Genomic DNA, 25,061 nt, shown 5'->3' on the forward strand with positions numbered 1-25,061 from the left:
TTCAAAATGTAACAAATTTTATTACAATTGAAATTAGAGATATATATGATAAATTAGCACCTATTGTAAACAAACAAGACAAAATTACAATTCATTTTGAAAGAAAAAATTAAAGCTTTGAGCAAAAAAATGTGAATCTTTGTGAGACAGTCATTCTAAAAATTTAGCTAAATATTCATAACATAGAAAATGGAGTTTTCTTAATTAATACTGCAAATAAAAGCAAAGTAGAATAAGGAGTTAATCTTTTTTAAGCTGTATACTTAAATGCAACTTTTCCTACTCCACAACTAACTGACCCCAGTACTAGTTATACGTTTAGCCACACTGTTTCATTATCACAAAACTCTAGTTTGAAAACAGGTACAGAAAAGACACAAATTATTAATATGAAAGTAACCAATTTAATACAAACTACAGTACAACTAAGCATTGGAAGAATAGTTATCAGAGACTTACACCTTGAATAAGAAGTTTCAATTGACATTTTGACGCAGTTTTATGTTGATGTAATTTGGAAAAATATTGTTTTACTAAATGCTATCTTGGGCAAGTTTTCCAAAAATATTCCTTGAGGTGTGTAATCCTGAGTGGTATGAGCACAATGCATGAAACTTATTTTTCAAGTAGCCTGATTGACTTCTCTGTATACTTTCCCCTTAAATCTTAGTCACATCACAACGTCCTAAAATATGGTAAAAAATCTTAGTATAAATAGTTATAAAAATTATTACTTAATATCATGTCTTTATAACATAGTGAGAAAGTAACATAGTAATGGCAAATCAAAGAAGAAAGATACGGAAGAAAAGGTTTTAGGGTTTTTACAAGTTTTTAAAATACGAAAAACCAAAACAAGATCTAGAAGTATAATGGTGATTGAGGGATTTTGGATTTATCGACATCTTTAAAGTATTTATGTTTCAAGGCTGCCTTAGCTGTCAATCTCTCTGCCGGGTCGTAGATCAACATTTTCTGTAACAGAAACAAAAAAAGAAATTTATTTTTTCAAAGAGTAAAATGTAAATATGATTGGTGCAAATCATTAAATTTTTGAACCAGAATTCAATGTTACCTTTAACTTAATACGAGATGTGGCTAGAGAATAACCAGACTGAGGCTGAAAACAAATTTTGCTTACAGATATTTACAACTTTATGTTATCTCCTTCAATGTACTCCCCTACTTGATGTCTTCACTGCTCCATACAAATTTTCCACTGTACATAACAATGCTGCAGATCATTTTCCATAACCATATTCAAGACTTCCGTAGTGTTTCTTTAATATCTTCAACAATCTTAAATCTCATTCCTTACAAAGCTGACTTTACTTTAGGGAACAAAAAAAGTCACAGGGAGCCAAGTCAGGTAAGTAGGGTGGATAATCTAAGACAGGGATGTTGTGTTTGGCCAAAAACTTCTTCACTGACAAAGCTTAGTGGGTTGGAGGTTTATCCTGGAGGAGGATCCATGGCTTTTTTTTTAATTTGTGTTTTTTAACCCTTTAAGGAGTAGGGTCGTCATATGACGTCTCCTTTCGATAGGCTAAAATGAGTAATGGATGAAATCCAAAAAGTTACCAAAAGGAGTAAAACATTAAAATCTTAAAAAAATGTTTATTTACATTTTAAAGCTTAATAAAAAAGGACTACATGTTCTACAAGTCAATATTTCAGTACTTTTTCAAAATCAAATGTCTTATTTCCTCACTACGGCAGAGTCAATCAAAGTATAATAAGTGGCTGCAACAATCGAGTCATGGGTATTACATTATCAATTAGAAAGACCTAAACTATTGAATACCTTAAAAAGCATTCTAATTATAGTTATTTACAATTACCTATTGAAAGTTTTTTAATGTATTGAATAGCATTATTGTTCCAATTTAATAAGCAGCCACCATGACATTTTAATGGCATTTCTAAACTATCAAATATAAAAACATTTGCCCTATAGATATTCATAATAAATAATGACCAGCTATATCTTTATTTTACTGAATAACAGTATTAAAAGCCTAGCCTATAACATTGTTCGGTTCGGCAATATTATTTAAAATTAATTCTACAAAGTAAAATCATGTGTATGGTATTTGTGTAATTGCCGGCTGATCGCAAGTACAATGGAAATGTACATGTATTGTTTGTGTCACAAGTTTTCAGACACATTTACCCTTCAAAATAGTAAAAATTTTATGTTAAACTATTGTTTGTTACATTTTATAAACATACATAGCATAGAGTTTTATTCATCAATAAAGTATTATTTCTTAAGATATAAAAACAGTCGAACTATACTGTAATTTGAAATACCAATAAAGTAATTTGATTTCAGTTGTTATATCGAAGATTCGTTACTCATGAATATCGATGATTCGATAATCATGAATATCGGTGTAGTGGCCACCTATTATACTGCAGCCAATACAAATAACCTAGAAGTTATTGTTTATAATTAAATTTTTACATTTTTAGATTAAAAAATCACTGAACTAAATCAGTGATTTGAAATATTTTCTACGTAATATGGTTCAATATTTTGGTTTTTGTACTTTAGATAATCATGTATATGGATGATTTAATTGTGGTGGTGGCAGCTTATTATACTGAATCCAACAACTATTACATAACAATAGCGAAATAAATTAAGTCACTTAACTAAACATCCACACGAATGAAAAAGATTTAAATTCTTGTTGTTTATGGACTAGGTAATCCTCATGTTTTTGTGGGAGGAAACTGGATCCTTGTCAGATAAATTATTTGCATCCTGTGTTTGGCTAGTTGGTCTACTAAATTAAATCTTATCACTGTTTTGAGTGTGTGATGTTTTTTTTTTTCTTCAAACTATTAATTAATAATATTCAAAAATATACCAAAATTCAGGCTAAATAAGTTATTGTTTTCAATAGCCATTTTCATTACTTCTATTTGACAAATAATCAGAATGTAAAAAATATATAAAATTAAAATCATCTGTTTTTACAGGTATATTAAAATAAAATCAATGTTATTTTTTGTATTCATTGTAGGCATTGATAATTTACTTGGATGTTCCACTTGATTGTTTTGGGGACCTGATATCGAACAAGGGCCACATCATCAGAAACCTACCAATGCTAAATGTTTTCATTTATATGCCTTTTTATAAACTAATTCATGATTGTCTAGGTTTCTTTATTACTTACTACCTTCTATATAGCCCGCATGTCTAACTCACTCACTCACATATAAAAATTCTATTCTACTTCTAGAAGGGCTAGAAACTAGAAATTTGGCTCACAGCTGGCTTTTGCTGTGTAACCATTGGGAAATATCTGAAAACCAGTAATTTTAAATTTTAAACCCATAAAATAATTATGTATTACAAATTTTAGAGGAATTAATAAACTATTCCCATTTGTCCTCGTGTTTTTTACAGTATTATTACAGACAGTGAGACTAAGCTCCTCTATAGGCGTATCTCCACCAGTTGACCCAAAAACGCTCCCATATATATATATATATATATATATATATATATATATATATATATATATATATTTTATATATATATAGATTTTATGCATATTTTGCAAAATTTTCTATGTAGAACTTTCATATAAGACCAATAGTGCCCGAAGTACAGGTTATAGTTCAAATCTGATTTCAAAATCAAATACTAAAATTACATTTTCTAATAAAAAGCTTCAGTTACTTTTTGTTGTTCGAGTATATCTAATGGTTCATCAAAAAAATGTACTCAAACTCAAAGTATGGTTGTATTTAAACCTTTCAACCTGGGTTAATCATTAACATTTATTACTGATTATCATTGTATATCAGTTAAACACTTCCAAGTTTAACAAATATCCTCTTTTGGCTTTTACTTTGACATGGAAAACCCATGCATTCAATACCTATCACAGGTACTATGGCAGTTGTGTTAATAACTTAAACTGTATTGTATACTAATAACTTTTTATTAAAATAGGTTGGAAACATGTGAAGGAGAGACCTCTCAGGACCATATAGGCTTTAAGTAGATTACTGTAAGTGATGGAGAGCAAGTTTGGAAGTAAATGCCAAAGCACAAAGGTAATGACTTTTATATGTATCTGGGATCCTCTTATATCAAAATATAGTTTTAGATTGCTAGATTTTCCATTTATGGCCTAGTTTAATGCTGTGGGTGATTTATGTTGTATTATTCAAGTTCATAAGAGCTGGATCTCTTAAAGCATTACTTTGCTCTTAAATTATTAAATTTCTTTAATTTTTGGATCACACATAGAAAAAAACAATAAGGTTTAAAAGCTAACCAATAGCAAATTTGTTCCACTGCTCAAAATGTATCACACCGTTAATAAAAACTCCACAGATACACTACTGTGATGATTTTCATAACTTCACAGTGATTTTCAACTTTAACAATTTTAAACTGCAAATGTCTTTTTTAAGCATGGTTTGAACAAAACAGTCTTGTTCTCGAAATTATTAACCTTTTTACCGCCAGACCATAAGGCACATAATTTTTTGTAAGTGACAGCCAAAGATACTGACATGGGTGGAAGCATAGATCAAGGCGCCAAACGGTTAAAATTTAGTTACATGTGGATTGAAAAAATAAATTACGAAACTATGTTATGTGTCAATAGCTGTATAAGCCTTGGAAAATTACCATACAATTTTAGTTGTTTTGGAGGTGATCTTGAGTCTGAGTATTGGGCTTTTGAACGTTTGCTTCAAAATAAGAGTAAACAACATTTTTTCTTGGTATCAAATCTTTTTGTAATATCTTAGAGTATTGAAGATAATAAAAATGCTACACTATTGAATATAATCCATTCAATGTTAGTTACACCTTCTAAACCGGTTACTTACTCGTGCGTACACAAAGGAAAAAAGTTACTCTTGTATATTTATTGTGTATTACAATAAAAGTAACAAATGTTTATTTTGCCACGAGCAATGGTTTATTCGCGTCGCACTTAGGTTGTAAGTCATTACTGATTACTCATTCAGTTCCAACTTTCTTCACCAGGAGCAGTTACCTACTACCACTATTAGTTTTTTCAGACCATATTGAACCATATGTGAGTGAATGCGTTTGTTGCAAAATACGTAGCTGCATTGAACCAAATCTACTAAGTGTGCAGAACGAGTAACCAGTTACTCGCCTCATGGCAACTGATTTTCCAACTGAAAAATGAATGTCTTACCTTATTGGCAATAAGGTTGTAAAAATTCCCCCAAATTAACGCAGCATTATTAACAACTGTTGGATATATATAAACCACTATAAGTTTTTTTCCAATGTTTTACAGAAATCTATAGGAAACATTTTGTTTTTCCGTTAACATAACTTTTTTAGATGTTTAAGACTTAAGATATAAATAAATTTATAATTTTGGCTACAATTGTAAATACTATATATAGGCAGTTGTGTAACAGTGTCTTTTAAACCAAAACTTGAAATGTATAACTTTATTAATTTTGAACTAATTCAAAAATATACTATTGTTATTCTAACTGTTTTTCAAACTAACATTTTTATGGTAGGTAATGGAAGATTTTTATAAAATACTAAAATTAAAACAACATATACTATATTGTACAATATTAATACTATATTTTAAGATCACTTGACTGATCTCTAAAGTTTTCTTGCATAACATAAAGTAGACTAAACCATAGAAAAGTATAAAATACAAAACAGTAGTGACAATACTAAAACGCTATCAGGTAGTTTATGTTACACACTATAAAATTGCCCTAAAAACCAGTTAATTTTTACAATCTTGTTAATATATAAAGAAGTCTGCTTTGGTGATAAAATACTCATTGTTACCAATCAGGACTGAAATTTTTGTTTTTTATTTTACAGCTCCATTGGTCTAGAGCTCATATTGAAAATACAACCAAGGCTGCCGTAGGAATGGTCATCACCAGATGGCTTGTACAAAGCAAACTGAGACACACAAGATAAGAAACTTTAGTATACCATATATTTTAATAGTATTTTGGCAAATTATATATCATATCATAATCATCATGTATAATTTCGATTTACTATTTGCACTTTTTTCAGAACAAATCCAGATTTTAGTAAAATCTACAGAGGAATAATTTGTAAGAAAGGAATACATCGTAAGCCGTATTTTTTTAGAAAAGGATACAAATCTGATTGTAGCTAAAGGGTGATAAATATCCAAGATAAGGTATAATATCCCTTCTATTTATCTTGCTAGCTGGCACTACAGCAATTATTTTGTGTGGCAGATTGTTTTTTAAAGAGTATCAAGCCTTAAAATTTAATTTCTCCTTTGGATCACTTACTATTTATTTTATAATTTAGCTACCAATAATAATACAGTAGTTCCATTTATATAATGTCTTAGATATAACAAATGCAATATTATCAAAGTTAATAAGTTAACAAATTCCAGGTTAAACAATCTGGATAAGGAAAATTGATAATATTTTGTATCCTTGCATAAATCTCAAAAACTACTAAACGGATAACTACAAAATCTTCATATGATAATTTGGAATCCTATTGTAGTTTTATAGGACACTATATCCAACATTTAAAGATTTAGGAGTATGGGAAAATGTTTAAATTTCTTTTAATAATTTGGTAGTTAAAAAACCCACATTATCGATTCACGATATCAAAGGAATATTTTATAAATTCAATAATACAGACTTCTATAAAATCTTTTGGATTTTTCATTAATTTTAATAACAACTTTTAAACAGAATTTGTTTACTAATTTATGTATTTATTTTACATGCGCAATATGTTCTGTCTGATAAGTTTGGAATGGCTGATGGCATTACATATAATGCTCCTTCCATTAGCCATAAAGAACCAAGGATTGACCTCATAAGATCAGCTGATGAGTAATGTAATTAGTCATGTACACTTTCAACATTCTCTCATAGATTTCACTACTTTTTACACCCTTTGCAACTAAAAATATCATCTCTGGCTCTCGAACTTGAATGGAATATTTCCTTGAGATTTAGGTGGTAAGGATGTGCTGATCACATATTATCATAGATATCTGGGGTTGGCGACAAGTGGCCGAACCGGTAAAAACCCACCAGTGTGTTCTCGTTCACGCACGTCCTGGAATTGTGAACATCCTAATAGTTATAAAGATTTATTTACAATGATAAACCTTGTTTTGGTTGGAGCACTGAGGCCTAATCAGATTCACCACCACTGTCATGGTCTATCGGTTGACGTTCTAACAACTCTCTTTTGTCACTTGATCGATCTAAGTCGCTCTTAATATTATTTCAAATGCATCTTATGTTGGTAAAATTCAAATCAAATCAAATCAAAACATCCTTTAATAACATGTTCATTGAGAACAGAAATGGTGTCAATTATACATAGTCATAATTCAAATCACATAGAGAAACAAATTATACATTTGTAAATGAGTCAGTGAAATGTTTTAACAGATAAAGCGTTCTTTGGAATCGTTTTAGTCATGTTGAAGGAACTAATTGATGGAGTACAATGGACGTTCGGCCAACCAGCTGTGAAGTCTTGATTTCAGCTTGCTTCCACTTCCTGTTCTTATGTCCCTTGGTAGACGGTTGAAGAATTTAGCACCTTTATATGTGGTTTTTTTCTCATATTGAGTGAGGCGATGTGCTGGGAGGTTGTAGAGGTTGGCATTACGTGTGCAGTAGGTGTGTAGATCCGATCCTCTCAAGAGATCTTCTCCATCCACGTACATCACAACTTCTTTGATGTAGAGTCCAACAATCGTTAAGATATTTAATGATTTAAATGCTTCCCTGCAGCTGTCAAGTCGTTGCAGTCCGGCTAAAGTTCTGACTGCCTTTTTTTGAATGACCAGGATTTTCTCGATGTTTTCTGCAGAAGCTGCACCCCAGACGGCAAGGCCATACCTTAAGTGTGTTTCGAAGAGTGCAAAATATGCAGTTCTTGCTGTTGCTAGGTCACTAATGGCCTTAATTTGTTTAATTGCATAGACACTAGTGTTTAATTTTTTACAAAGATTTTCTATGTGTGGGGTCCAGCATAACATGTTGTCTAGAGTTATGCCTAGAAATTTCACTTGGCTTTCCAAGGTGACGCCTGGTATCTGTGGTACATCTTCGTTTCGGTGCCCAAATCCAACTTGGTTAGTTTTTGTAGGGTTGACGACCAGGTCATTGTTATGGCAGTACTGATAGGCCATGTTAAGAGCTATGTATGCGGTAACGGCTAATTTATCAGTTGTTTTGTCATTTAGTAACAGTGTCGTATCATCCGCATACATGATGGTAAGACAGTGGTCCTGAAGAAGTTGGGGCATGTCATTAGTGAATAAAACGAAGAGAACTGGGCCCAGCACAGAGCCTTGAGGTACGCCACGGGTTACTGGCAATTTATTTGATTGTACATGTTTGGTAATGCCATTTTCTGTGTGCTTGAGCTCCACCAGTTGGTGTCGTCCAGTTAGGTAGCTTTTGAACCAGTCTTTGGCTTTCCCCGATATGCCTAAGGCTTTCAGTTTTGTTATAATGAGGTCATGGCTCAAGCAGTCGAATGCCTTTGAAAAATCTAAAAAAAGTGCAGTAGAAAGTTTTCGCTGTTCGAGGTCGTCAATAACAGATTCTATGAGTTTAATCATGGCTGTTGTTGTTGACTTGCCCTTAATAAAGCCATGCTGTGCGTTTGTGAGGAGACAGTTTTCGTTGCAGTATGTCAGGAGTCTTTTAAGGACTATTCTTTCACATAGCTTAGAAAATGTTGATATTAGGGAGATCGGTCGATAGTTGCTAGCAGTGGCTGGGCAACCCTTTTTTGTGTTTTGGATACACCTTGGAGATTTTCATTCCTGATGGAAAAAGTCCTTGATCAAACGATTTATTGAATATAACTACCAGTGGTGTGCTAAGTTCATTGATACAGTGCTTTAAAAGTTTTGGTGATATTTCATCATTTCCGGAAGAACTTTTTGGTTTGAGATGTTTTACTATTTCTTTAATTTCTTGGTCAGTAGTGTGAGGCAGGGTTGAGAATGTGTGATTTAATGTTTTTTGTGAATGGGCTATTGCATTTGATCTCTTTTTATTACTTTTTAAGGTTTCCTCTGCGATGCTGGTGAAGAATTTGTTTAGGTGGTCTGCAATTTTTCCTGCATCTCGGACTATTTCACCTTCTATTTGGGATTTATTTCATGTGACTGTTTTTTCTTGACTCTTACATTGTTTATAACATCCCAACAGGGGTGCCCAGAAGGGGGGGGGGCATGGCGCAATTTGCGCCATCAAAATTTTTTGGGGGGGCATGATTTTTTTTATGTTAACATTTTAAACCATGACGATAACCAGAGAAATGAGAATTATACTCAACAGTTAAGTTAAAAGTACTGATTAATCATTTAACCATATCATCAAGATTCAAGATCGAAATTGCCATAGCTAAATATTATTCCGCCGTTTAAACTAACTCCAGGATCTCCGTGTAAATCCTTAAGAGAAATATTTTATTTGTTTAGGGCGATTAGGTTGGCAGAGGCTCAACTGGCAACACTATCTTGTCTGCCGTCTGCTGTCTGTCACAGTCACATTACAGCCGTTAGTGATGTACTGATGTGAATGTGAGTCGTGAGTTTTGAGTTTGAGTACCTATTGCAACAGAACAAAACTGTCTCGTTTGAAGAAGCTCGGATACGGATGTTAATGAAGGTTGAATGTGCGTGAATTTGTTATGCGTATGGTATGTCTTATGTTATGTTGTAGATTTGTGATTTGTTCATAACTAAAACTAAAGATGCCTAAGAGAGCAAAAACGTTGTACAAATTTAAATGCATAGAAGTGATGTGCAACACGATCCATCGCAAAGACAAATGGTTGGATCACTGTAAGAAGAAACATAGTTACAAGTTTAAGAACAATTTAAAAATCAATTATAAAGTGGTTGAAATAAAAGTCGACAACGGCCCATGGCAAAAATACGTTCCAGACCCAAGCCCAAGCCAATCTACATCCCTGGATGACATCCCTCATACTCTGACGAGTAGGCCTACCCAAGACCAAGATGAAGATGTTTTTGAGCCAACATCAGAAAGTTTCCAAGATAAATCTACCAGCGAGATCGAGACTGATGCAATTACTCTACCACTACTAGAAGTCACAGACTCTGAACTAGAAACACAAAGGTAGGCCTAACTTTGTAATAACTAACTAATGTAAACCTAAGGGGCAAAAACGGTTTTTACTTAGTCAAAATTTTAATATGTCTAGGCCTAGGCGCAGGGCGCAGGCTGTTATATTGTTTTATAGAGGCAAACACGATTAACACGAATACTAAGCCTTTATGTATCCAACCTACCTAAAAACATAATATCTTGTAAAATGTATGGTATAGCCTAACTTACCCAAGCTTGTATTCTGAGGAGTCAAACCAAAGTCTGATTTGGTTCTGCCGTATTCACTGTTATAGGTATTTTGGTACTGTTCAGCACTCTGTGGAGTTAGGTTAGGTTATAACATAGGCCTAATAGTTATGTACCCAAATAGTTTGACCCAAATACTGAATACAAATATAACCGTGTACAACATTCTTGACGTTCTTCACTGTCTGAATATTGTTGTAGTTCGCCAAAGTCCCGTTAGAGTTCAGAAGCTTCTTGGTTGTTTATCTATCGACGTGTAGAGCATAGAATTGGCGTGCATAGAAGGGTTAATTTTCTTCAGGCATATGTTGGAAGTTATAGGCAATAGGCCTACCATTTTTTGAGAATTTTAAAACCTATTAGCTTAGGGCTTAATAACTTCTCACAGACTAAACAAATTTTGTATATATTTGTAGATCAAACCAAGAACTGGAAGAACAGGAACCTGACAATTTTGGAACAAGTGATGTAGATGAACCAGACTCGGATATTTCATCTAATGAAGATCACAGTGATCCAGCTTCATATGCTAACCTCAAGCTCTCTCCTGAAGACATAAATGTGGCTCTAAATTTGGAAAATCAAGACTTATCATCAATAGAATTTCCTTCAACGGGTGGAAGAAAATTTAATCCTCTGTGGAAAAATTGTATATTGCCCAATAACAGTGTGAAACCTAGGAAGTGGCTAGTGTACAGTAAAAAAAAGGACGCTGTATTTTGTTTGCCTTGCACACTATTTGCACTTCCAACTGAACGGTCTGTATGGGGAACAACCGGCTACAGAGGGTGGACAGAGCATAGAGGAGAAAGAGATTTTTTACTCCACGAGACTTCCAAAAATCATATATCTGCAGAGGTTGCCAGAATTCAATGGATCTCACAAAAGAGAATAAATTCGAGCCTTGCTCAACAATGTAACAGAGCAGTTGACCAAAACCGAGAAGTCCTGTCAGTTGTCTTTGTTTGTTGTAGTTACTTGAGTGAGGAAATGATTGCCTTTCGCAAAAACGATGTTTTAGAAGGAAAGCTGTTAGGGTTATTTAGACTTATAGGAAAATATAGCCCAGATGCGAGAGTTTACCTTGAAAAAATTGATAGAGCAAGGGCTGAGAATGTAAGACTGGGATCTAATTTCTTGAGTTACAGGAATATTTTTGATCTTATCAATACAATGAGTGACGTGGTAGTTAATAAAATTGTAACAAGTGTGAATTTAACCAACATTTATTCGATTATACTAGACTCTACCCAGGATGTGAGTAAAAAAGAATGTACCACTATCATAGTTCGCTACATTGAGCACATGGATGATACACAACAAACTACAATATCAAACGTAAAACCAAAAGAGCGCTTGGTCAAGGTTTTTACAAGTGGGGATACATCCGGGGAAATGTTGTTTAGAGAGCTAAATAAATGCTTAACAGCCCTAAACCTTGATCCCAAAGGTATAGTGGGCCAGAGTATGGACGGTGCAGGGAACATGAGAGGGCAGTTCAAAGGTCTCAAATCACTAGTCACAAAAGAAAACCCTAAAGCTTTTTATGTATGGTGCTGCTCTCACAGGTTCGCCCTTGTTGTAGAGCAGTCCCTTGATATATGCTGTCAAATGAGGAATTTGTTTTCATTCTTGGAAGATTTGTATGTTTTCATGTCAGGCCACAGGAGACACCACCTTTTGCTCGAAAATCTAGAAAAGGGGGAAAAAGAAGCAAGAGACGCTTAAAAAGAGTACAGACTACTCGTTGGTCGAGTAAAACTGACGCCCTTCAAACCATTGTGAGTTGTTTTGAAACAATAAGAGATACATTGCAAGATTTTTCGACTGACAAGAATTCTGACAACAACACCAAAGCCAAAGCAATAGGCCTCCTAAAGCAAATGACAGATTTTGAAAATATAAGCACAATATACATAGCATCTTCTTTGTTCGAAATATTGTCTCCCATAACAATTTGTTTTCAGTCACCTACCATTGATTACAGTATAGTCCCAAAAGTTATTAAAGAAACACAGGAAAAACTGGCGTTCATGCGCCAAGATTCGGCGTGGGAAAAGATTGAAAGTGGCATTACTTCCTTTGCTGAAGAACACAACATTTCTTTACCCACCAGACAACGAATCAGAAAAAGGAAAAGATTCATGGACGAGTTGGCAATTGAGGAATGCATAGAAGACCCTATTAAGAAAGTAAAGGTTGATATTTATTTCAACGTTCTAGACTCTCTCTAAAACCAGCTAAATGACAGATTTCCAGAAAGTTCTCTGGCTATGGTGTCGCAGATGGGATATTTTTCTCATGATGGAATTTTGAAGATGGTAGATGATAAGAAAAAAGGCCTAAAATGTAATCCATCTTCAATTGAGAATCTTTGTGAATACTACAATCTAGACAAGGAATTAATTGTAGATGAACTAGACATCTTCATTGATGTTTACAAAGCTACTCACTTGGACATAGATATTTCTGATGTCATGTCTGAGAAGAAGAAATCAGAGAGAACCAGTACTGCTAACCCCGAGGATAGTTTAAGTTCTGACCATGATGAAGATGAAGAACAGGAGGACGTTACAGTGACTGACAAGTTCAAGAAAAAGAAAAATGTTGACGACTGGGTGAAAAGAGGATTTATTAGACCATACAGGTGCCTATTGAATCTATCAGGATTCCCTCATCTCAGTATACTTTATAGGATACTGTTGTCTCTGCCAGTCACAAGTTGTTCTGCTGAGAGAACTATGAGTCGGTTGAAGATAGTTAAGAATCGTCTAAGAAGCACCATGGGGGATATTTGGCTTTCTTGCTCATTCTTTCTTGCGAGAAAGAAATTCTAAAACAGATCTCAAATGAAGAAATCATCAACAGGTTTGCACTTTCAAGTGTGCAAAGAAAAAAACTTCTTTTGTCAAAAATTTAAGAAAAGTATCAAATGAAGCCAATTTCAACCTTTCAAATTTACACCCTATTTACCACACAGTAATCAAGTAACTATTGTAATGTTTTATTACTTTTTTCTTTTTTGTAAAAGTTGTTATTGTTATTGGTATTAGTAGATAGAATTTACAAAATGTACTTGTTCAGATGATATCTTTATTCCAAAAATCAAACCATTTAATGATACATTTTGTTAGATTTTTGTTATTTACTCTTGTAATGTAAAAGTAAATACAACCTACAACACAACATCAGTAACAACCTGTTCCAATTTATAATAATTTAGAATACCTAAACTTGCCAACATTATATATTAATTTACAGCTATGTTTATTCTATTCACTTGTGAAAACTCTGGTTATTGTTAAACATGATGCCTCCACCATAATAGAAACAAAATTAAATTAATACATTTATTAAACTTTTTAATACATGCCGTTTTATGAAATACAATTTACAACACTATTTGGATTATAATATGTTGTACTATACTATTTGGATTGTATTGTATGATCAGCTGTAAATTGTATCTCATTGTTTTCATGACAGCAACATACTAGACTAGTGACTATAATTGCTATTGGAACTACAGTATAATTACTTATAAATAAAAGTGTTTAAAATGACATATACATTGAAGATTGAAGTGCTATTATTTCATTGCCTTAACCTTCAGTTCTTCAATTCTTTTTCAATCCTTTTTTGGTTTTTTGGCTGGAATATAACTTTTTATAAACGTTCCAAAATTGTATGAATGTTTACCAAAGTTGCTATGCAATATTCTTTTGCAATAAAGAATTATCAATGATATTATTATTCAACTTTTTATAAGTAACCTTAACATTTAAAAGGCAAAGCCTCCCTTACTGACCTTTTAATATCCTATTAAAATATTTGTCATGTAGCTATTCCTGATGTAATCTAGTACTTTGATAAACATATACATATTAAAAACTATAATAATTGTTTACTACTTTTTAGTCCTCCCGTACAAAGAACGGGTGCACTGCTAGTGTCAAAAATTATATCAAAATTCAAAAAGATACTTTATTTCTATTCTAAAAAAGATAATAAACAGTGGTATATATGTTTTACAATAATGAAAACAGAAAGAATTCCTCACAAGACCAAAGGTAAATGATGTCCTTTGGAAGATTAGAATGTAAGATGTGAATTTTATTGTCATACACTGACTAATGTTAAAAACTAAAGGGTTGGGTATTGGGGTACTTTGGGGGGGGGCATTACACTTGGATTGGGGGGGCATGCGCCATTGCCCTTGGGGGGGCTGGGCACCCCTGCATCCCAAACAGCCTTGGACTTGTTGTCAGAATCATTAATGTAATTTTTAGATGCCTCCTTTCTTAATGACTTAAGCCTCAAGTCATATGTTTTTTTCACTTCAGCGGCTTGTCTCTTGTCGTTAGGGTTTCCTGTTACTTCATAATGATTTAGAGCTTTTAGGTAACTGTTTTTTAGTTTTAAAGCATCTGCATCTGCGTAGTGTTTGGGTTTAAGTCTGTGTTTTTGCCTTTTCTTTATTTTAGGGCAGGCCGTGTTGAAGGATAGGGACAGTTTAGCGCTAAAAATATTATATGCTTCTTCTGCTGTCGGGGCATAGATGACAGGTTGCCAGTCCTCTTCTTGAAGTAAAGCTTTCAACGTGTCAAGATTTCGTCGATTTAGGCATCGGTAAAGTATTTGTGGTCTTTGTGGTTTCTCCGGGTAAGTTATATTGCACATTTGGGCTGTGTGGTCTGAGAGGCCAGCATTTATTACACTTGCATCAACATCTGTCGAGTCGAGGTTAGTACAAATACAGTCTATGGATGTTTCAGAGTGAGCTGTTATTCTAGTAGGAGGTAAGTCCACCCTTGTCAAATTATGGAGAGCTAAAACTTCATTCAGTTTAATTGTCTTTATGTCAGGGTTGATGCTGTCAATGTTGATGTCACCCATAAGGACTAATGGTAAGTTCTCAGTTTTTGTTTCCTCAATTACTTGTGAGAGTATGTTTAACCCATCATCCAAGTTCCCTGCTGGTGATCTGTACACTCCCATTACATGAATAATTCTTCTGTCTACCTTGATCTTTATCAGCGCAAGTTCACATGCGATTTCTTCACAGTACTGGTGTATGTCAATGGATTCTGAATATTTTTGTAAGGTTTGATTAACATAGATAGCTACACCGCCTTGTGTGTTTTCCTGCTGAAATGAGCCTTTAAACTGTAGTTGGGAATGTGGCAACATCCTTCGATTTGTTCTTGCTTAAGGCCATGCTCTGTCAAGATTATAATTTCAGGATTGGTATCTTCTATTAGATGGAGGAGTCTGTCTATTTTATTAGAGACAACATATTAACACATTCAACATATTAATGAAACTTGCTAAACAAATTTGACACTTCTAACCAAGACCTGCATAGATTACGAAACTTAGGTTATTTTGAAACAAACACTAATTATTTGTTTCACTACATCACTCCTGTCAAAGAGAAATAATTTCCTAAACATGTTTATACCACTTCACTATCATTTCAAATAATGTTACATACTTGCAACAAGAAATGTAAACAAACAAACAAACCAATATGTAAACAACAGCAAAACAATGATGAGAATGAAATTTATAAGATATTCTTCCTTTCTTCGACTTGTATCAAAGAGCGAAGAGTACCAACCGTTATATCAATTTATGCGCTATCGAATGCTATCATTACTTTCTCGGTTAATGGATTTGTTACCGGAACCAGAATTCAAATTTTGCTTATGGAAAAGTCAAAAGATTTCCTGCAAAAGTCTGCTGAACCTAACAACTCATTTTCTTATAAATACTTTCCCAATGGTTCTCTCGGACACATTACCTCGAGAAGATCCAGTCCTGTTTCATCAATATTCTTGGTGTGAGTGGAGAGATTGTTCTGGGTCCAATTAGGGAATGTGGGCTTGTAGTCCGGTAACTGGGACACTCCGGGCCACGACTCTTCCGTTGGCGTAGACAGTACTCTACAACACAGAGGGAACGCTGTATCCATGGTTCACTGAATATCAGTAGGCAGCTTGTTCACAGTTAGACATGTTTTATTTTTATCTATGCAAATGCTATTCAGGCATTGCTTACCCATATAAAACAGAATATTAATAGTCTAATCAGAATCACTGCTAAATACTTCTTACAAAATAAATCTGGACAGAAACTTAAGAACAAGATGTTCCGTAAGTGTCATATTTTTAGGATGTTCCCCGGATACCAAATGGCACTTTTCAGATTATTGTCACGTGGACAATTTCTGACCCAATGGACTGATTTGAAAATTAATGAAATATTTGAGCTAAAATTCAACACAAATTTGATTTAGAGCTAAAAGAACATCTACAAAGATTAACTTTAATTTGACATATTTTGGAATTTTCGTGATCACGCTCAAAATAAAACACCTATTGATGGTAAACCTACACTTAGTGCTATCGGTGAAAGCTCATAACATCTACCTTGCTTCACAACTTTAAAAGCATTTTCTTTAAAAAAAATCATCATAATTATAAGACTTGTCCAAATAATTTTATTTTACATATTTTAAAACTTTTAAACGACATTGTAAATATTGTTTTTAACAACGTATAAATCAATTCTTTTTTAATAACGTATAAATCAATTGTTTTTTAGATTTATATTTTTTGTGTATTTATTACTATTGCATTTTTTATAAGCTAAATAGAGGATATTATGTGTTAAATTTCACGATAAAAAAATTACATCCTGTATGCTCGTCTTGTCGGAACAAAAGCAGTGGAACATTAGAGACATGTACAAAGATGGAGACCTTACACAGGCTGGCTTCGTTTACGTTACTGGATATGCACCATTCTCACCTGAAAATGCGGAACAGCTGATCGATTTCCGAGTCGCCCTGGAAGAGTGGGTGCCTGGTGGCCATCTCCGAGAAGATGCAGCCAATGGACCAGATATCCACAGGACAAGAGTAACGGGTCGAGCCCAGCAACACTTCCGGTGCACGGTACCACAGGGTCACCACCTGTACAGGGGTAACAAATTAAATATATGGTGACGGAACACAAAAAAATTCTTTCAGGTATATATGTTCAGGTAGTTGTGTACAATTTTTGTTGTTATCAACTGTGACTTTTGCGTACTTATTAGTGCACAATCGAATCTACGAAGATCCGCCATGTCATCAATTATCAGCTGATCTACAGCACACAAATTACTGATAACCGAAACGTGTTTGTAAATAATATTTTGCTTCAATAGACATTGCCGTTAGTCAGTGATTCATTAAGTACCAATTACTAATACTTGTTTTGATCGAACTTATTGCTTGAAAATCCTTATCCAAATAACCTAATCAATATATTATCGTAGTTTTGTAAATAATCTTTTGCTTTGTTAGTATTTTTCATGTTTATGTTTGTGCAGTGTTGCGCATCTGCTGTATGACAGGCAGTAAACAGAGTATCACTAATTTATGTCTAATTCACAGTTGTATAAATATTTCTTAAATAAAATATATTAAAGTATAAGTTAATATTTTTTATCATGGCTAGGGTTTTGTTATTCATTATATATGTTATAAATAATATAAATATACCCAAATGTTTTTCGCAGATTAAAGGTACATATTCTGGAGGCTTAAATTTATCAAATTAAATTAGAAGGTAGGGGATTTTAATTTGTTTTTGTTGTTGTGAAAATGAAATAAATAATGCATCTTGTGTTAGATCTGGTATCCTTTTATAAAGGCTTTAATTTAATGGAGCAACTACTCAAAAGCATGCAATTTGGCAACAAGTGAAAAACGCGACTCACCTCATGAGTAAATACTCGAACTGGTACTCCAAAAGCCCTTCCCAAACCAAAATCAGCCACTTTGATCAACCCTTTGTTGTCGATCAGAAGATTCTGAGGTTTCAGATCTCTGTGGAGAACTCTTCTAGTATGACAGAACAGTATGGCCTGCACAATCTGCGAAATAAAAACTTTAATGTTTAACCGAAGCTAGCTCCAAAACCAAAAACTGAAACATTGGGTCTCTTAAATCTTAATTAGTTAACTACCAGCTGAAAACGAGTTTTTTCACTCCAAGATATTACCAATTTAGCAAATTACTTAACAAAAATCTTTAAAAACCTTGAAATTTAATGTCAAAAATTAAGCATGTACAACTAATTAAGTCAGAAAAGATTCTTACTTTTTACATTTTTATTACCTCTTCAATAGATCAAGCTAGTTCTAACTGACCTTAAAATATCTAAAACTGTCCAGATACCAAAAAGAAAATTCACAATTTATCTTATTCCGGACCCATCTTTTCAGAAACACTGAAAATCATCAATAAACTGATCACACAACTACAACAAAAGATTAACAACTAATTTTTCCTTTACAATGTAGCTTGTGTTTCGAATTATCAACTAGCAATGTGTTGTCAAACTAGCAATGAATTCCACCGAGGAGTTTCTCCCTGAGTGAAAAGTTGAGTATTCCAAACCGGAAAAAGATTCCTGGGAGCATATCTCCTCAGCCCCAACGACATCAGAGAACAGTAGCCCTCAAATCTGATCGGTTTTTGCAAAAGCCTCAGACTTTAAAGGACACAAAATTTAAGTAAGGGAGGCGCAAAGGTCCTTTTGGGACTAAGCACGGGGACAAACTGTCCTTTTCTCTCAAGACAAAAAAAAGTTTCCACTCACTAACCCCACCATATTTCATAGCCAGTTCCCACTACTTATCGAAGCGAGGGAAGAAAATGGCAGACGACAGTCATTAAAACCTAAGCTATAAACTTACAAATCTAATATATTTGCTAAATAAAATAATCTGTGGGACGGACCATTAAATAACTAAATATAAATTAATTTTGTATAATTATACTGTCAGTAGCTGGAATAAAAATAAACCATAAAAGTCACATCATAGCTGGCTATTTTTGGCAGCAGATTTGAAAATCATAACAGAGATTTAGAGATTTGCATGTAGATGATCCAAACTTTACTTTATCCTAAAAAATACAAAACAGTCCCAACAAGATACATATATTACTTGAAAGTAAACAATATATACTACATTATGGCATATAATACATCTGGTTTTATGCACTGAGAAATATTTTATTACGCTACCAATGATTTTGAATTCTTCAAGTTTCGCAAGTGACACTCAGAACTGTATGTTGCCTTAAAATATAAAAACTGGCTCCAGGATGATGCATATACCACGTGAAAGTGCACAATATACACTACATTAAGATATACAATACATCTGGTTTCATGCCCTGGGATTTGTTTATTAGGCTACCTACCAATGAGTTTCAATTCTTCAATATTTGCGGGTAGGCGGTCCGAACTTTATCTTATTCTCAAAAATACAAAATGGCTCCAGGATGACACATAAACCACGTGAAACTAAACAATATACACATTATAATATGCAATACATTTAGTTTTATGTGCTAAGAATTTTTTTATTAGGTTACCAATGAGTTGGAACTTAATTTAAATCACATTATGTTGAATATGTTTTATTCAAATACTTTAATAGAAATAAGATATAATACGAAAATTCTACCTGGTAGAGGTATGATTTCACATCAGAAGGATCCATGTATTTTCCTGGTTCAAAAGAATCCAAATATTTCTTCAAGTCCATTGACAAAAACTCGAAAATCAGGTAGAGCCTAGTCTCATCCATCAAAGTTTCTTGAAGACTGAAACGTAGTAATGCAGTAATTATAAATGTATTATTGTTTTGTTTGTCCTGGAACTAACTAGCGGTCCAATTTTTCTTTCAGGTCAGTTTCTTTACCTTGTACATCATCTTTTACTTTTAATCATGTGTGCAAAATTATATTATATCCATTTAATTCAGTATTATTTTCTACAAAATGGAATTTAATATAAATGGAATGACTCTGATGGGACAAAGAGAACACCTCTTCATCTACATTACACTTGATCTTGTAGTCTAGGTATCTCAGATCTCGAAACGATGAAGAGTTTGTTTTGTAACTCTTTGTTGGCAACTTCTTTTTGTATCAATTCAATGAGATGTTGACTCAGATTTCACGAGTCAAGTCTGTGACAGTTTCAGATTTCAGATACTGTACTAAGTGGAATGTGAAACAGAGCTGCACTCAACATAATGAATCAACACCTCTCACTATAAAAATTTTATAAATGGAATGTGATAAAACATTTTTTAACTATTGCATTGTTACAAAAAGTGCTTTAAAAAAGTTAATTAAAAGGGTTTGATCTCTACCAAAGTTACGATAGTCTATAATATTATATTTAAAAAAATTATATTGATTGAAGTTATAGTAACAGGTTGATATTTTGTACACATTATTATCTAGTTCAAGTTGAATGACACTGGTTAGTTGATCAAACCATTAAGCAAGAATAGGTGTGATACAGATGGCAAATGATTGCATTAAATCTCATTTGTGTAGTAAAATTATAGGACTACCAACATTCTGTACTTACTGCACTATATTTGGATGGACTAGTTCTTTGAGCAATGATACTTCTCGAATTGCTGTCGATGGAATTCCCTCATCTTCACTTTCCATACGGATCTTTTTTATCGCGACAAACTCCCCAGTTTTTTTATTCTTTCCTTTAAAGACCACTCCATATGTGCCTGTACAAAGACATTATGTAGCTTACAATAAGAGAGAAATCTTGACAATATACACTGTAAACATACAAATAGAAATAACAATTTACACTAAAGACTACATTAATATGTTGAATAAAAGTAAAAATTGTAGAAACAAATTAAGTAATATTTTTACCTTTTCAGCCTTTCTTTAAACCTTCACCTCATCGTAATCTCACGTAAAAGTAAAATATATTTAAATATTAAACAACTAACTAAATGAAAGTTTACCTGCTAGGTTACGAAATTAACCCTTAGACTCAAGGGATGTTTTTCATTTTTCGCCAGAAGTGCAGGGTGGCACATAAGGTGCCACTGATGACCTAGGGCATTTCTAATCAGTAACTTTCTCGACATCAGATCACGTTGTTCTGGCACTTAATTTGAGATCGGAAAAATACCGATTGGACCCCTAGCCATCAATGTGAGGTTGGCACCACCTCACACTTCTGACAGAAAAATAAAAACATCCCTCGAAATAGTACCTAAATTCAAGCTCAGATCATGTGAATGCGCGTTAACTTCTTATATTTATAATAGTTACTTATGTTCATATACTTATGTATTTACCTACTTTATAGCCTAATAACAAAAATAGTAGATAGCGACAGAGTGTAGTCTACTCGCCAACATTACTTCCTCTTGGGAGGCAGAAAACTAGAACTAGTTGTTATAATAACCTGTAATTTTTACAGTTAAGTCCAATAAAATGAGTTCTGTCTAATAATGTGATTTTTATGTCCCCGGTTAGAAAGCCTCTGCCATAAATAGTGTACTCTGAACAATACCAAAGTACCCAAACTTTACTCACCTTCACCAATTTTTTCTATTCTTGTATAATCTTCCAGCTTGGAGCCGGCTTTATCACCCTCTCCTTTCTTTACACCGTTGGATGCCATCTGGTTCTAAACAAACAAACAATTCTTGCTTAAATGTTTTAAGTCTCACACAGCATAAATCAAGTAGCATACAAATAACTCATGATAAGGAAATTAACAAAGGAGTTAAAGAAAAACTATTCGTTTTGGTTTTCTATAAGTTACGAGGTTGTTACAACTGTCCAAAAACCAGAAAGACTCACCTAATTGGAACACTGGTAAGGTTAACATACCATAAGAATAAAGAAGATTATCGCTTATCCCACCTTTTTTCAACATTCAATTTACAGGACAATGTATTATTTTCATATAAATTAACTCTTTCTCGAGTTAAGAGTCTATGTTCTTCACCAATATCTAATTAGCACTAACCAATGCTCGATTTCTAGAACTGTTAGGTTATTTTCACTGTAACTTTCCGGGACACTGGGAGTATAGAACATCAAAAAGAAACTGGGAGTCCTTCCAAGAAATTTTAAAATATGGGGTCTTAAACCAGTGTTTTTATTCATTTCTGAAATGATGGGGAATGTTTTCCGTGCCAATCGAACATGGCTAATATTTGTGTTCTCACCTCATATTAAGCACTGTCGCTCTTGGGAGGTATTAGTATTGTTTGAACGTGGCTGATTTTTTCATGATAAGGTGGGAGGTATTAATACAAACAAAAATAAAGAACACAAAGAAAAGAAGGGAAAGAAGAGAGTTCAAACACACCCAAAAACTGCTTGGAGTCCATTCCAGGCATTGTCACTGCACAGGATGCAAGTCCCAGCCCAAATCACAAGTTTGAGAGTCACAATCACACCAGCCTCCTGTCCATCGCCTTCCTGTCTCATTGTTTCAGACAACACTACGCGGTGCCGATGAAGGAGCTAACATCGAAATTCTTGTTAGTATTCCACTGTAGCCTGTGCTGGTGTGATATGTGATTCTCGTACTGTGTTTTGACAAATAAAGTGTTTTATTTTATATTTTCACACCAAAAATTTAGGTTTCGATTATCTGCACTTGATAACCATTAAATTATTGCTACGGTGGCGTTAGTACGTAAGTACCAAAATAAGAAACACGAAAATCAAGTGTCAGGAAGTCCTCTTTGATCATGCAGAGCAATAAAAAGGATCACTGTCCACCAAATACAGGGCTGAAACTCATCTCATCCAACCTGAAGAGAGGTTTAGATGCTCACATAACATGAGCTTAATTTTTTTTTATATCTCAAGATGTGTTTAATTTTCCGCCACCAGTGTGGGGTGGTGCCCTAGTCCGCACTGATGGACAGGGGATTTTTGATCGGTAAGGTTCTATGTTCAGATCTTGTTAAATGATTTGGCACGAGAAAACACTAATTACTCATGTCCCTGTCCATCAGTGGAGGCTTCCGTGGTGTCTTTGGCACCACCCCATGCTCTTGGCAGAAACAGAAATTCATCCCATGTAAGTCTAAATTCAAGCTCAGAACAGATTAGCGCTTTGATCTCAATGAGTTTAGCATTGATTAATTAAATAAGGTAAGGTTATTATTACACTTTAGTCCATCTATAACATGTACCGGTATTACGCTCACCATCACCCTAAGAACTTATTTGATTGTTTCCAACATCCCAGTGTGGACTCTGAATTTTCTTATTACTCAGCACTGTTAACAATGCCTATCCGACACTTAATTTTCATAGTTTTTCTTTGTAAAGATTACCTTAGGTTCTAGAGTACAATGAGCAGACCCGGTTTTTCATATTGATATTGACAAACGATATGACAATTATAACTTTCAATATAACCAACCGATCAACTATAAACACTTTTTCATATAATAAACATATTTTCTTTTATACAGTCAAAAGCTATAGAGGATCGTGAGATGAAGTTTAAAAAGTGTCATATCAGCCAACCATCATTTCTGTATCTGTACAGGGAAGAGTAGTTTTCTAAAGAAGATGCTTCATTAACTTCTCGAAAGCAGTTAATCATTGCTACCTAAGAGAAAACATAAATAATTACGCATATTTCATATTTTCTGTCATAAAGGATTGTTACAATTTCATTATTATTTATGAGTTTATCCTATTTCTAACCAATTTTAATTGTTTGTTCGATTGTTATAGCTCATTTATTTATAGGATTATCACTATGTGTATTATATTAATTATTTTTATTTCAAATATGATTGTTATTATGACTAAGTCATCAATCAATATGTTGAATTGATTTATATTCGATACATGAATATTAAGTATTTGATGATTTTACTAGTTGATATAAAAACCAGGTCTGCTTATTATGCTCTATCCATCCTAAGTTAGATATGTAAACTGAAAAGCACTTAAATATAGTCATTATCATTAGTATTACCTGATCATCACACTAAAATATGAAAGAAATTGAAGTAGACCCAGTAATTGCCTAGAATTAATACCGACGGGTTGACACTTTAACATGTCTTTATCTTTAACACATGTGTGAACATATGATGCTATGTACTAGACTCGTTTACGAGTTTACTTTTGCTTTTGTGAAAAAGAAGTAATAATAATCCAGGTTTTTTTAAGACTTAATTTTAAAAATTAAAATTATCAGCACAATCCTACTCAGAGAAGGAGAAATTAATCACCCAGTGAATGTATTAAAAGATTTCATACTACTCAACCTGTTGTTACTGCATATTATGATTACTGTAGAAATAGGATATGCTCAAAAATTAAAATTAAACAGGGACTTTCCTGTGACAGTGAATAAGAGATATAATCTCACTCCCCAATAACTGTTAACCACCATAGCCTACATCTTGATTAAGTAAGTTGTCTCAACCCAACATTACAGCCTGCAGATATTATAAAACACATATCAAAATGACAAATACATTGATATTAAAAGACAAATAGACTAACTAAAAAAACTATATCATTCTAAATGCAGTATCATTCAATGGCTTACTGAATTCATCATATTCTAAAATTAATAGAACTTAGAAAGAAGTACCAGAAACAAAAATACCTCTAAGATTTGCTGTTTTATGAAAGAAAACTCCAAACGCAACGACTTTTCTTACAGTCTTTCCAAAATATTAATTTATTCTAGTTTACAACAAACCCAAAATTCTGACACGAACATTCCTGTGCTTAGTTGAAAGAAGCAGTTAGGTTTGGGTTTGGT

At 33.4% G+C, this 25,061-nt stretch overlaps 2 protein-coding genes and 1 long non-coding RNA gene across 3 annotated transcripts; 2 read left to right on the forward strand and 1 right to left on the reverse strand.

Moving 5' to 3' along the window:
* Window positions 1-25,061, reverse strand: LOC124364295 (cyclin-dependent kinase 1). The gene is made up of 8 exons (XM_046819655.1): window positions 24,903-25,061; window positions 21,839-21,932; window positions 20,853-21,009; window positions 19,936-20,074; window positions 18,178-18,333; window positions 17,223-17,386; window positions 16,214-16,355; window positions 1-975 (listed from the first exon to the last, which is right to left on the reverse strand). Exons 2-8 carry the CDS (start codon window positions 21,924-21,926, stop codon window positions 862-864), a joined length of 960 nt encoding a protein of 319 aa, XP_046675611.1. The 5' UTR covers window positions 21,927-21,932; window positions 24,903-25,061; the 3' UTR covers window positions 1-861.
* On the forward strand, window positions 3,636-6,031 carry LOC124364296. Its single transcript, XR_006922594.1, has 2 exons — window positions 3,636-4,077; window positions 5,867-6,031. It is a non-coding gene; the product is annotated as an uncharacterized LOC124364296 (long non-coding RNA).
* On the forward strand, window positions 9,785-13,986 carry LOC124364294. Its single transcript, XM_046819654.1, has 2 exons — window positions 9,785-10,173; window positions 10,827-13,986. Exons 1-2 carry the CDS (start codon window positions 9,785-9,787, stop codon window positions 12,136-12,138), a joined length of 1,701 nt encoding a protein of 566 aa, XP_046675610.1. The 3' UTR covers window positions 12,139-13,986.

The sequence above is a fragment of the Homalodisca vitripennis genome, chromosome 6 (assembly GCF_021130785.1).
Source record: "Homalodisca vitripennis isolate AUS2020 chromosome 6, UT_GWSS_2.1, whole genome shotgun sequence".
NCBI classification, from domain to species: Eukaryota; Metazoa; Arthropoda; class Insecta; order Hemiptera; family Cicadellidae; genus Homalodisca; species Homalodisca vitripennis.

Excerpts from the sequence above, each read along its gene's own strand:
- LOC124364294 (XM_046819654.1), top strand. The coding sequence starts at position 9,785 with ATGCCTAAGAGAGCAAAAACGTTGTACAAATTTAAATGCATAGAAGTG. Across the intron at positions 10,174-10,826 it reads TCTGAACTAGAAACACAAAG|ATCAAACCAAGAACTGGAAG; the intron begins GTAGGCCTAACT and ends ATATATTTGTAG.
- LOC124364295 (XM_046819655.1), bottom strand. The coding sequence starts at position 21,926 with ATGGCATCCAACGGTGTAAAGAAAGGAGAGGGTGATAAAGCCGGCTCC. Across the intron at positions 20,075-20,852 it reads GTCCATCCAAATATAGTGCA|TCTTCAAGAAACTTTGATGG; the intron begins GTAAGTACAGAA and ends ACTACGTTTCAG. Across the intron at positions 16,356-17,222 it reads CAGCTGTTCCGCATTTTCAG|AGTACTGTCTACGCCAACGG; the intron begins GTGAGAATGGTG and ends TCTGTGTTGTAG.